Source organism: Myxine glutinosa, chromosome 13 (genome assembly GCF_964187855.1).
Source record: "Myxine glutinosa chromosome 13, kmMyxGlut1.1, whole genome shotgun sequence".
Taxonomy (NCBI): Eukaryota; Metazoa; Chordata; class Myxini; order Myxiniformes; family Myxinidae; genus Myxine; species Myxine glutinosa.
Window position 1 is genome coordinate 37,924,913 of NC_136273.1, and position 15,248 is coordinate 37,940,160.

The 15,248-nt window shown below is 40.4% G+C and overlaps 2 protein-coding genes across 2 annotated transcripts in view; both read left to right on the top strand.

Annotated features, from left to right (window-relative positions):
* Positions 1-15,248, top strand: part of LOC144888663 (uncharacterized) — an 864,061-nt gene that overhangs the window by 78,906 nt on the left and 769,907 nt on the right. The window lies entirely within an intron of this gene.
* Positions 196-15,248, top strand: part of LOC137438856 (transcription factor AP-2-delta-like) — a 76,088-nt gene continuing 61,035 nt past the window's right edge. The window contains exons 1-2 of the mRNA XM_078767703.1: positions 196-234; positions 801-1,361. Coding sequence (XP_078623829.1) covers positions 196-234; positions 801-1,361 — 600 coding nt within the window. The remainder of the gene's footprint in view (positions 235-800; positions 1,362-15,248) is intronic.

Below are 15,248 nucleotides of genomic sequence, written 5' to 3' on the forward strand. Positions count from 1 at the left end.
CAGTGGAGGCTGCGCGCTCGGTGCGCTTAAAGCTCAGCGTCGTATTGCCATGGGACCTGCAGACGGCGAGGATAAGACGAGGCGTGGACGGACAGACAGGTGCATGGACAGAGCGCATCCGCTGCACCCCGCAACGCACTCTCTCCGCGAGCCACCGACAGGGGCCTCGAGCAGAGACCCCGCACGGGGCTCAGAATGGCGGCTGCTTTTCCGGGACTGGTGCACGAAGCCGAGGTATACGGGGCGACGTATACACGCTGGGGGCGGCCGAGGTGGAATTGGGGGCGGGAGGGGGGATGATGCCCGGCGGGCGCCGCGCGTTGGCCCCGGGGCGCGATTAGCCGAGCCGGGAGTTTCGCGGGGACATCTGTCGCCGCTGGGAAAGCACAAGTAAATGATTCAGCCTCCGGTGGGGGAGATGTCATAGAGAAGGGGAAAAAAAACCCCAGAGACGAGCAGTGAAGGTGCAAGCGAAGTAACGCATGGAGATTGTATCATTGCTTTGTAGAATATGGTGACACGTGCGATGTTTGACATCATTTCGTAACGCTGCTAATTCAGGATGCTTTGTGACGTTTCGCAAGTATAGGGTTACAAGATTGTAATATGCTCATCTCTCATCACTCTATCATCTATATAATCTTTGCTAACGGCGTTAGGGTCTTTTTTGAATACAATGGCTGCCAGAACATTGCCGCATGGTGTTACCTGTAGCTCCTCGTGGGTCTTGCCGGATTTCTACGAGATGTCTCTTGCTCTGCCTTCCGATCATCCGCCTCATGTCTCCTTGTTCCATGCAGATGAGAGCAGACGGAGCTAGTGGATACCGGCTCATGCAACTCGGGTGTCTGGAGTCCTCGCAATCTCCTCTATCGTACTCGGCACCCGGGGACTTCTCTCCGTACTTTCCCAGCTCTCCGCACTACAGCGCTCTGCATCACGCTCAGGCGGCCTTTCATTACGACCTTCAAGCTGGTGGTCACCACCACCACCACCACGCAACCGCGGTCTCGGCTGACGCTTATCCCATGCCACAGCCTCTGCATCCTTCACAGGCTCAGTACTATCCACAGCCTCTACATCCACACCACAACCACCACCACCACCACCACCACCATCGCCATCCAACCGCAGCGGGCGCCGAGCAGTCGGATCTGGGCCTCCACGGCCTGGCGAACGCGTGCAGGACAGCTCTCAAGCCCCTGGACGAGCCGCACAGGGAGCTGGCTTGCTTCGAGGCGTACAGGAGGCACGACCTTCCACTCACAGGTGGACAGTTTACGGCATATTCGGAGCAGCTTTTTCTCTCTGGGACTGGAGCTTTGGGTCTTGGTTCAACATCTGGTGCTGACGAAACCGGGGTGAGACTCGTACAAAAACATCCATCACTTTGTGGGATATTGCATGCATTGTCTGAACTGAACAACTAAAAGTTGTAGTCGTTGATTTGCAGGATCTGATAAAATATTGTAACACGCATATAGCATATACAGTATGTATATATGTTTATATATATATATATATATATATATATATATATATATATATATATATATATATATAATATATATATATATATATATATATATATATATATATATATGATGCTTTAGATATATTTATATACTATCAACAATATATATATATATCTAAATTTTTTGGGTTATATATATAAAAATGTCAATGTCAATTTGTGTGTTAGTTTTTATGTCTGTCTCACTTCATAAGGGTAAGTTTTAAAGTCCAATCTTTTAACACGAATGTGTGTGCACTACCATCTATTTTGGGGATAAAACAAACTTTTAAAACATTTTCCATAAAAGAGTAATTTTATCTCTTCTAGTGGAAATGTAGATGGTGGCTTGCAAACCGAGCCTCAAGGGCGGTGTACAAAAGCTTCTTTTTTTTAAATAACAATAAATACAATACGCAGGGAGGTGAAATTCGCTGCACGTGATTTGCAACGCACGGAATAAAATGACTGTTCATTTACATCCATAGGATGTCTAATAAATAAATAAAGATATAAGCACATTGACACTAGGCCAAGGCTTCATACTTTGGCACACTCGCGGAGCCTGTACCTTCGAATAAACTTTTCCAACCCAACATTCTTGATTGTATGTGTATATATATATATATATTTATATATGTATATGTATATATATATATGTATATATATGTAAATAGTGCGTTATAAACACCATGGAGTTCTAAAGAACACTTAATATTACAACGGAGTCAAATACCTTACATCACAAATAAAATGGTTAGGAAATTAAATAAATAACTGGCAGAGAGCCAAGAACAAAACCTTTATTTGGTAAAAATCTGATTCGTTTTCCTATGGAGTAAAGGCTTTTACCATGTGATGCTACTTTGTGAAAGTTGATCACTACATATTATTTTATCATGGAGTACGATCGCAATCCATATGTCGGGATCGCACGGAAAAAATGGCCACATATTCAAATGTGTACAAAATGATAGATATGCTTTAAAAATACTATAGAGTAAATTCATAATCCTTTATACAAGCCATATCATTTATTCTCAAACGTTTTCATAACGAACAAGAATGAGAAAATACATCGCTAAAGTACCAGATCGATACATCGCAAAATCGCCGAATTGTTGGTAAAATTTTATTATAGTTTATAGCACGGTCATTTGGGTTCGTTACCCTACTAATGCACCTCAACACCATTAATGGTTTAATTTCACTTTTTACTACATAATTATGTATCCACAAAAATAATTTTAAAAGGAAAAAGTTTTCAAATCGACTAAGTGTGAACGCGCAGTTCACATTTACGGGAATGTTCAACTTGGGTGTTTTGAATGCGATTTGGGAACCAATAAACAAGTACAAGCACGAAGTGCAGACACGAAGCTTATACCCCGGCGTTCGTACAAGAACGGATATTGTACACCATCGCTACAGGTACAAAGCTTGTACATCATAAATACAGACCGTGCGAGGCTTGTATACCGTAAGCACAGGTACAAGACACACTATGAATACAGGTATGAAACTTGTACTCGGTAAGTACATGCACGGGAGTAATGAAAAGGGATTCCACAGCACAAATGCTTAAGTACCTGCGTTGAGGTTCCATTGAAAAGGTTTCATGTAATAATAGAACGGCACTCGGAAGAGGGCATACCTCCACCAGGTTGAGCAGTTTACGTGTTTTGTTTAGTTTACGTTTTAGAATTTGCACTGATAGGCCGGATCTGAATCTGTACTTTAACGAAAATCGAATTGCCTTGTTCTTCTCACCTAGCTAACTAAATCATCCGTATAGTTTTGTCATAATCTATCCATAACTTTTTGAGATATCCTGTTTACAGACAGACAAACAAACAAATAGACAGACAGACAGACAGAGACGTACATAGATACAGACAAGGGTGAAAATATGACCTCCACCCACCATAAAAAAATATCGTATCCGGATCTTCACCAAATTTCAGCTGAAAAAAAATAATAATAATAAATAAAAATAAACCACCAAACTTTAGAGAGATCCTAGACACAGACAGACAGACAAACCCTAACCATAACACAACAGACAGAGGTGAAAACATAATCTGTGTCCACACCAAGGTGGTAGTGGTAAATATGAGGCATAAACAGGAAAGGGTTAACTCAAAAATATTAAGAACGAGATGGTATTCTTTAAGACTACTTAAACTAAGCATTGTCCATGTCAAATTATGACGTCATACTTACGACACCAATGACGTCATCGTGAACAACACCTATTCCTCATGTGGAGTTCTTTACAATGAGCCACGTTTCAATTTTTTCCTTGGAGCAGTTTTGGAGATATAGAGGTGTAACGTTTTTCAGTTTTTCCAAGATGGCGCCTGTACCACGTGACCTATTCCATCATAATCTATCTATAATTCCAGTAATCTCTGTCTGTCTGTCTGTACGTTTGTTTGTTTGTCTGTGACCGCTGTTTCTCGGCAACCACGGGTCCGATATACTTTTAACTTGCCAGGTATATTGCTGGGGACCCGAGGATGTGCCTTTTCAAGGTTTCATATTAATCGGACAATTACTTACCGAGCTATGTCCAAAAAACGATTCAACCAATCAGAGAGCAGCGAACGATCGCGTGTGCCGAACGTGGCGGGCACACTCTGCCTCGGATGGCACATTTGAGAGCGTATTCATTTATTTCACGTTTGCAAACTATGTTGGCGTTAAACTATGTTTTACAACTAATAAAAACGAATTTGCGATTCATTCGCTTTCCTGCACGTTTGTGCACGCGATGGCGATTTCTTTACCAAACTCCGGAAGCCGTTCGCTTTGGACCAAACCATTGCATGTAAATAGAGGGGGGGGGGGGATTGTCACCACTCGCAAGCCGTTCGCTTTGGACCAAACCATTTCATGTAAATAGAGGGGGGGGGATATAATTTTAGATATAGATATAGTACGGGCATGCCCTAGTCTATCTATAATTCCAGTAATCTCTGTCTGTACGTTTGTTTGTCTGTGACCGCTGTTTCTCGACAACCACGGGTCCGATATACTTTTAACTTGCCAGGTATATTGCTGGGGACCCGAGGATGTGCCTTTTCAAGGTTTCATATTAATCGGACAATTACTTACCGAGCTATGTCCAAAAAACGATTCAACCAATCAGAGAGCAGCGAACGATCGCGTGTGCCGGCGTTGCGAATGGACCAAACCATTCCATGTAAATAGAGGGGGGGGGGGGGTTCTGTGGTCGTTGCGAATGGACGAAACCATTTCATGTAAATAGAGGGGGGGGATTGTCACTGTACTCGCAAGCCGTTCGCCGTTCGCTTTGGCGTTGCGAATGGACCAAACCATTTCATGTAAATAGAGGGGGGGGATATAATTTTAGATAGATATATAGTACGGGCATATATATAGTACGGGCATGCCCTAGTCTATCTATAATTCCAGTAATCTCTGTGTGTATGTGTGTGTGTATGTCTGTGTGTATGTCTGTGTGTATGTCTGTGTGTTTGTCTGTGACCGCTGTTTCTCGACAACCATGGGTCCGATATACTTGAAACTTTCCAGATATATTGCTGGGGACCTGAGGATGTGCCTTTTCAAGGTTTCATATTAATCGGAGAAGTAGTTACCGAGCTATGTCCAAAAAACGATTCAACCAATCAGAGAGCAGCGAGCTATCACGTGTGCCGAACGTGGCGAACAGACTCTGCCTCGGACGGCACATTTGAGAGCGTATTCATTTATTTCACGTTGGCAAACTATGTTGGCGCTATGTTGGCGTTAAACTATGTTTTAAAACTAATTAAAACTAATTTGCGATTCATCGTAACTGCGATATGCGACCTTCCGGACAGTCAAATGAGGACGTCACTTCCGGACTTACGGATAGTCATAGTGACGACGTACTGATGCTGAACGTGGCGAGCAGACGCTGCCTCGGACGGCACATTTGAGAGCGTATTCATTTATTTGACGTTGCAATCTGTGTTGATTGTTGTAAGGTACGATCGATTGTAGTACACGTTTATAATAACTCTGCCGATACAGGCCCGATTAACTGCAGCGCCATCCGAGCTGCGGCGTCGGGACGATACATTCATTGTACGGTCACATCACGCACTTACGGGCACGCCCATGGGCCCATGGGCACGCCCATGCATGCATGGGCGAAGACATTTTTTTTTTTTTTTTTGGCAAGGAACGGGCACCCACGTACGGGCACGTCCTAGTAATCATTAAAATATACTACAGGAAGAGGCGCTTCTATGGTGACAATTTTGTGTACATCAGAACAACAGTTGCAGAGAAAAAAAAATTCATACTGATCGGATGAAGCGTTATATTTGTCGAATTATGACGTCATAACGAAGGGACTGGTGACATCATCACTTAGACATCTTATTCCCCATGGGGAGTACTTGACAATGAGCCATGTTTCAATTTTTTCCATTGAGCGGTTTCAGAGATATAAAGGTATGAAGTTTCTCCAAGATGGCACCTGTACCACGTGACTTATGACATCACAAGTACCATTAAATTATTCTACAAGAGGAGTTGCTCCTATGGTGAAAATTTTGTATCAATCTGACCAAGAATTGCAGAGAAAAAAATAATTCATACTGATCGAATCAAGTGTTGTACTTGTCGAATTGTGACGTCATAAATAAGGTACCGTCATAAATAAGGCACCGATGACATCATAATTAACATATCTTATTCCCCATGGGGAGTTCTTTATAATGAGCCATGTTTCCATTTTTTCCATGGAGCAGTTTCAGAGATATGGAGGTGCAACATTTTCGATTTTTTTCATGGTGGTGCCTATACTACGTGATCTATGACGTCATAATTATCATTAAAATATTCCACAGGAGGAAGCGCTCCTATGGTACAAATTTCGTGCCCATCGAACTAACAGTTGCAGAGGAAATTTCTTTTTTTTCATACTGATCAGATCAAGCATTGTACTTTTCGAATTATGACGTCATAATGAAGAAACTGATGGAGTCATCATCATCATATCTTATTCCCCATGGTGAATACTTGAAAATGAGCCTTGTTTCAACTTTTTTCATTGAGCAGTTTGGGAGATATAGAGGTGTAACGTTTTTCCAAGATGGCGGCCGTACCACGTGACTTATGACGGCATAATTATGAACAAAAAAATTCTACAGGTGGAGGCGCTCCTATGGTAAAAAAATTTCTGTCAATCGGACCAACGGCTCCCGAGAAAATAAATTTTTAAAATGCAGACATGTATGTACGCCGCACGTACACCACACGTACACAACCGAATGCCTACCCCTGATTTTTGCTTCGGGAGCACAGGGTAACAAAATCAGGAAGGGGTTCATTTTAGTGATATGGGAATTAAGCCAGGAAAGGATTTGGGTGACAGGATTGGAAAATAAAGCAGGAAAGGGTTAAACTAAATATATTGGGAATTGAACCCGGAAAATATTTGGAGCATTCAGAATTAAATTAGGAAAGGGTTTGTGTAAAAGGAGTGATAATTAAACCAAGGAATTGTTCATGTAAAAGGATTTGGATTAAACCAGGAAAGGGTTTGTGTAAAAGGAGAGGGAATTAAAGAAGGAAAGCATTCAGGTAAAATAATTGGGAATAAACCAGGAAAGGGTTCGTGTAATAAGGATTGGGAATTAAACCAGGATTTGATTTGTCTAATAAGGATTGTGAGTTAAACCAGAAAAAGGATGGTGTAAAATGATTAGGGATTCAACCATAAAAGGGTTAGTGTAAAAATATTTGTAATTAAACTAGTAAATAGTTCATGTAATAAGGATTTGTAATTAAACCAGGAAAGGGTTAGTGCAAAAGAATTTGGAATTAAACCAGAAAATGATTGGTGTAATAAGGATTGAAAATTAAACCAGTAAAGGGTATATGTAATAAGGATTTGGAATTAAACCAGGAAATGGTTAGTGTAATGAGGATTGTGAATTAAACCAGGAAAGGGTTCATGTAATAAGAATTGGGAATGAAACCAGGAATGGGTTAGTGCAATAAGGATTGGGAGTTAAACCAGGAATGGGTTAGTGTAATAAGGATTTGGAATGAAACCAGTGGGTTCGTGTAATAAAGATTGGGAATAAACCAGGAATGGGTTGGTGTAATAAGGATTGGGAATTAAACCATTAATAGGTTTGTGTAATAAGGACTGGGAGTTAAACCAGGAATGGGTTAGTGTAAAAAGGATTTGGAATGAAACCAGTGTGTTTGTGTAATAAAGATTGGGAATAAACCAGGATTGGGTTTGTGAAAAAGGATTTGGAATTAAACCAAGAAAAGGTTTGTGTAATTAGGATTGGGAATTAAACCAGGAATGGGTTAGTGTAATAAGGATTTGGAATGAAACCAGTGGATTCGTGTAATAAAGATTGGGAATAAACCAAGAATGGGTTTGTGTAATAAGGATTGGGAATTAAACCATTAATAGGTTTGTGTAATAAGGACTGGGAGTTAAACCAGGATTTGGGTTAGTGTAAAAAGGATTGGGAATTAAACCAGGAATTGGTTTGTGTAATAATAATTGGGAATTAAACCAAGAAAATTTGTTAATATAATAAGGATTTAAGCCAGGAATGGGGTTGTGTAATAAGGATTAAGAGTTAAACCAGGAATGGGTTAGTGTAAAAATGATTTGGAATGAAACCAGTGTGTTCGTGTAATAAAGATTGGGAATTAAACCAGGAATGGGTTCGTGTAATAAGGATTTGGAATGAAACCAGTGGGTTCGTGTAATAAAGATTGGGAATAAACCAGGAATGGGTTTTGGTAATAAGGATTGGGAATGAAACCAGGAAAGGGTTTTGTAATAAGGATAGGCAATGAAACAGGAAAGGTTTCGTGTAATAAAACTTGGGAATTAAACCAAGAAAATTTGTTAACGTAATAAGGATTGGGATTTAAACCAGGAATGGGTTAGTGTAATATGGATTGGGAATTCATCCAGGAATGGCTTCCTGTAAAAAGATGGACAATTAAACCAGGAATAGGTTCGTTTAAAAGGATTTGGAATTAAACCAGGAAAAGGATTGGAAATTCAACCAGGAATGGGTTAGTGTAATAAGGATTGGGAATTAAACAAGTAAAGGGTTTGTGTAATAAGGATTGGGAATTAAACCAGTGAAGGAAGGGTTTGTGTCATAAGGATTGGGAATTAAACCAGGAATGGGTTCGTGTAAAATGATTTGGAATTAAACCAGGAAAAGGATTGGAAATTCAACCAGGAATGGGTTAGTGTAATAAGGATTGGGAATTAAACAAGTAAAGGGTTTGTGTAATAAGGATTGGGAATTAAACCAGTGAAGGGTTTGTGTCATAAGGATTGGGAATTAAACCAGGAATGGGTTCGTGTAAAATGATTTGGAATTAAACCAGGAAAAGGTTTGTCTAATAAGGATTGGGAAATAAAGCAGGAATGTGGGTTAGTGTAATAAGTATTGGGAATTTAACCAGTAAATGGTTTGCACAATAAGGATTGGAAATTATACCAGGAATGGGTTAGCGTGAAAGGACTTGGAATTAAACCTGGAAAATATTTGTGTGAAAAGGATTGGGAATTCAACCAGGAATGGGTTAGTGTAATAAGGATTGGGAATTAAACCACGAATGTGGAAGTGTAATAAGGATTGAGAATTTAATTAGGAACGGGGAAGTGTAATAAGGATTGGGAATTAAACCAGGAATGGGTTCGTGTAATAAGGATTTGGAATTAAACCAGGAATGGGTTTGTCCAATTAGAATTGAGAAATAAAGCAAGAATGGTGGTTCGTGTAATAAGGATTGGGAATTCATCCAGGAATGGGGGTTAGTGTATTAAGCATTGGGAATTAAACCAGGAATGTCTAAGTGTGAAATGATTAGAAATTAAACAAGCAACTTGTGGGGATGTACGCTTTCGGATATGATGTCAGTTATTTCATATGCAGCCTTTGGCTGCTGGTTGCATCATTTACTGGAAGCACGGCTGTTCCGCTGATGCAGTTCCCCCCTGTTACCAGTAGGCTGGTAACCATTTAGCCGATCTCAGAAGGACGACAGGCTGAGTCAAACTACCAGGTGTTATTTAACGGAACAACAGGGGCTCAAGCTCAAGACCCTGTTATCTTAAGCCACCGCAACCGTTAAGCCAACACCAGGATTAAGCATTCGGTAAATTTCATTAACAACCCGTAAGGCAAATTAGCAAGAAGAGCGTCACGAATGACGTTTATCAGCAAGTCCTCCACCTGGATGAAGAATTAATGACTGACGGAGATGAAATTGAATCTTAAAATAGTTTCATATAAACGTGCAAATTATACAATGAAAGGGGAAACATTCTCGACGATATTAAAATTCCCCGTTTTTGATCCCGGCGGCAGATGTGTTCATGAACACTGGTGCAGACTTTATATTCGTGCCGAAAATGATCTTCATCATGTCGGAATCGCCCTTAATGACGTCAGACGGGGATTGCCGTCCGATTCGATCGTAATTCGTTAAACAAAAGCCGAAACTTGTACCGACGGCCATGGTAGTGCAGATTGAACGCGTAACGTACAGGTGTGCTCTCCCCGTCCCGGGTTCCAGGTGGATACGAAAAAAACCCCGATACGGACGGCGCACGAACGATTCGTACTTTCGTCAAACGAGAGGCTCACGTGGCGGAGCGAGACACTTAGTAGACCCGGTTTACCGTCGGTCTTGCCATCGACGATCGGGTCGTGCGCACGGTGAGAGCTCGTGACCTCCGGGTCATCGCATCGAGTGCGCGTCCCGCCATCTGCCCGACGAACGCGCCCGCGCTACCGTCTCGGCCCGGAGCTCCCGGCATCGCCGTCACCGCGACGCTCTGATCCGCCGAAGCCGCCCGACACCTGCGACTGTAGGTGTGACGGCTCCCGATTCGATCCCGAGCGGATCCCTTTGGATCGCGCGTCACTCGGCAGATGCGCGGCCCGAGACGAGACCCGCACAAAGCGGCGCGTGGTTAAGCGCGCGCGGCTCCACGAGGAGCTTTAGCGGGCGCGCGGATCGCGCTCCATTACCATAAGGAGCTCGAAACGGCGCCATTGTTCGTCTTTTCTTCGTGCGCACAATCCCCGTTCATAGTCACTCGAGTCGGTGTGAAAGGGGAGTAGAAAAGGCTCAAGAAAAGGCGTGTAAAGTCCCTAAATTGGATAAAGCGTGAAGCATTAACCTCTGTACAAACGCCGCGTGCACACGTTACGTTCGCGCCGGATCACGGATCCTGTTCGACGTGTTATGTTGAGCGATTTAAACATTAAACAACGTCACAAGCGTAAATATATAAATAATATTTAGATATAAATATAAATGATATTTACCAATATATATATATATATAACTAATAATATTTATATATAAATAATACACATAAATATAAATACGTATATAAATAATACTTATCAATAAATAGAACTATATAAATAACATTGACAAATAAATATATAAATATATGTGTAAGACTATCAACAAAGACAAATAAAATAAATAAACGAACACTACAACCTTATCACTAACATCCTCATAAATAACCTAACACTGCAACCTTATCACTCTAACATCCTCATAAATAAACTAACACTACAACCTTATCTCTTTAACCTCCTCACAAATAAACTGACACGACAACCTTATCACTCTAACATCCTTATAAATGAATTAACACAACCACCTTATCACTCTAACCTCCTCATAAATAAACGAACACTGCAACCTTATCACTCTAACATCCTTATAAATGAATTAACACAACCACCTTACCACTCTAACCTCCTCATAAATAAACGAACACTGCAACCTTATCACTCTAACATCCTTATAAATGAATTAACACAACCACCTTACCACTCTAACCTCCTCATAAATAAACGAACACTACAACCTTATCACTCTAACATCCTCATAAATGAATTAACACAACCACCTAATCACTCTAACCTCCTCATAAATAACCTAACACTGCAACCTTATCACTCTAACATCCTCATAAATAAACTAACACTACAACCTTATCACTTTAACCTCCTCACAAATAAACTGACACGACAACCTTATCACTCTAACATCCTCATAAATAAACGAACACTACAACCTTATCACTCTAACATCCTCATAAATGAATTAACACAACCACCTTATCACTCTAACCTCCTCATAAATAAACGAACACTCCAACTTTATCACTCTAACATCCTCATAAATAAACTAACACTACAACCTTATCACTTTAACCTCCTCACAAATAAACTGACACGACAACCTTATCACTCTAACATCCTCATAAATAAACGAACACGACAACCTTATCACTCTAACATCCTCATAAATGAATTAACACAACCACCTAATCACTCTAACCTCCTCATAAATAACCTAACACTACAACCTTATCACTTTAACCTCCTCACAAATAAACTGACACTACAACCTTATCACTTTAACCTCCTCACAAATAAACTGACACGACAACCTTATCACTCTAACATCCTCATAAATAAACGAACACGACAACCTTATCACTCTAACATCCTCATAAATAAACGAACACTACAACCTTATCACTCTAACATCCTCATAAATAAACTAATACGACAACCTTATCACTTTAACCTCCTCATAAATAAATTAACACAACCACCTTATCACTCTAACATCCTCATAAATAAACTAATACGACAACCTTATCACTTTAACCTCCTCATAAATAAATTAACACAACCACCTTATCACTCTAACATCCTCATAAATAACCTAACACTGCAACCTTATCACTCTAACATCCTCATAAATAAACTAACACATCAACATTATCACTTTAACATCCGCACAAAAAAACTGATTCGACAACCTTATCACTCTAACATCCTCATAAATAACCTAACACTGCAACCTTATCACTTTAACATCCTCAAATAAATACGACAACCTTATAACTTTAACCTCCTCATAAATAAACTAACACGACAACCTTATCACTCTAACCATATAGAAGCTCACCTGAACTCTAACAGCCCTTTCTCTCCACCAACCTTCCAACCACAAGACTCACTTCAAATAAAACAAGAAAGAGCAATCAGAGATTGCAAACCCTTGCCAGGATGTATTTTCAGTGGTTTTTAAGGCTTTTGAGTTAAAACAAATATGGCGGCCGAACCACGTGACCGATGACGTAATCATTTTTCTTTTCAAAACTAATTTATTCCTAGATTATGCTCAATAAATTTCAGCTTGATCGGATGAAGTTTTGTACTTGTCGAATTATGACGTCATACTGGAGACACCTATGATATCAGCATTAACATATTTTATTCCCCATGGAGAGTTCTTTATAATGAGCTACACCTCAATTTTTTCTATGCAGCGCTTTCTATGCAGCGGAGATATAGAGGTGCAAAGTTTTTTGTTTTTTTCCAAGATGGCGCCCGTACGACGCGACCTATGACGTCATAATTATCATTTTAAATTTTTACAGGTGGAGTTGCATCTATGGTGAAAATTTCCTGTCAATCGGACCAACGGTTGCAGAGAAAATCATATTTATTCTGTGCGGACAAACAAACAAACAGACAAACAAATGGACTCAAATGCAATACCCTCTCCTCAGGCGAGGGTAATAAACATGAAAGGCGTCATGTACTGCAGATACTTGTAAAATCCCCCCCCCCCCCCCCCAAAAAGCTGCCATGGATACATCCACTTGCCCATTTCCTTAAGAATTAGAATCATTGGAATCTCCTGCCCTGCGATGAAGCTAACTCCGAGGGCCTTTCACTTACTCACCGCAGGCAGGTTGGTGGTCTTTCTGTCTTCTACCGACTCCTCTCCGGCCTTGCTCCCCCAGCTCTCTCTGTGCTCTGTCACCCAAATATTCCTACATGTCGCACAAGGTCTGCCAGCAACTCTCTTATCGTTAAACTACCAAAATCAAGACTCTCTGCTCACCTTCACTCTTTCATTCCTCTTTTTTCCCACCAGTGAAACCAACATCAACACATTCACTTCAATCCCTCTCCTCCCTCCAGGTGTTTAAAACAGCTGTTCACCACCATCTCAAACCCCCCATCCAAAACCATGACCTTTTCTACCCCCACATTAATCCACCCCAAACCCACCTTTTTCAAATTCTGTTTTTCTTTCCTCAAACTCCAAGTCGTGCCCATTTGTTTTATCCCGTTGCCCCCTCTCATCGTCCCCCTCTCTCCTTAGCCCTCTCCCTTCCACAGATCTACCAATGTTCCTGTTCTCTATTGTTGTTGTGCTTCCCCCTCTCTCCCCCTCTTGTCTCCCGCTTTCTTTATTATATGTTTTATGTGTTTCCTGTTTATGTCTTTGTGTTTTATGTGTTGCTCTTGCACAAGCCTCGACTCTGTATACAAAAATAAATGAATAAATAAATAAAGGCTTAAAATTAACAATCTTCATCAATGCTCAGGTCAATCAGATGAAAATTGATTATTTTTCAGACGAAAATTGATGATTTTGGAAGTTTGACTTTGAGTTGACCTTTGACCTTTTAACCTTATAAATGGTTGGTTCCCCAATTTGGTGAAGCACTATGCAATTGCTATATAATATTCAGGTTAATTGGATGAAAATTGACGATTTTCAGCTGAAAATAGATTGTTTTAGAAATTTGACCTTGAATTGACCTTTGACCTTTTGACCTCACAATAGTCGGTTTCCCAATTCAACGACTCGACATGCAAACCCTGTTCAATTTTTAAGTCAATCGCATGAAAAAGGACGATTTTACAAATCTGACCTCTTGAGATGACTTTTGACCTCAAAATCAATGGGCTGCTCAGCTGTGACTGCCTCTACAACTTCGTAAAGTTTCATGGCGATCTGTTTAGAATTGTGACCTGTAGGCGAATGACAAACAAATGAAAAATCACTCATAGAGCGACGGCACTTGTCAAAAGAGAACAAAGCAGAATGGCACTCAGTAGAACATACTTTTGACCTCAAAAAATAAATGGTGGTTAAATTCAGTTAGCTGATATGAAAATCCGATTCAAATTTCAAGTGAATCAGATGAAAATTGAGGATTTTAGAAATTTGAAGTTGTTGTTGACCTTTGACCTATGGTGATCACAAAAATAGTTGGTGGTTGAATTCAGTTTGCCGATATGTAAATCATATTCAAATTTTAAGTCAATCGGATGAAAATTGAGGATTTTAGAAATTTGAAAAAAGTGGTTGACCGTTGGCCTATGTTGACCTTTTGACCCCAAAAATATATAGGATTTTGTCGGACCACGAACTCTACCATTTGGTAAAGGTTCGTGAAGATCAGTTTAAAATTGTGTCCTGTAGGCAAGTATAAGTGAGCGGACAGACTAACACACAAACACACAAACAAACACATGAAAATTCACTCATAGAGCGACACTTGGCAAAACAGAACAAAGTGGAATGGCAGTCAGTAGAGCATCCTTTTAACCTCCAAAATAGTTGGTGGTTGAATTCAGTTGGCTGATATGAAAATCCTATTCAAATTTCAAGTCAATCAGATGAAAATTGAGGCTTTTAGAAATTTGAAAAACGTGGTTGACCTTGGGCCTATGTTGACCTTTTGGTCTATGCTGATCTCAAAAATAGTTGTTGGTTGAATTCAGTTAACTGATGTGTATATCCTATTCAAATTTCAAGTCAATCGGATGAAAATTGAGGATTTTAGAAATTTGAAATGGTTGTTGACCTTTGGCCT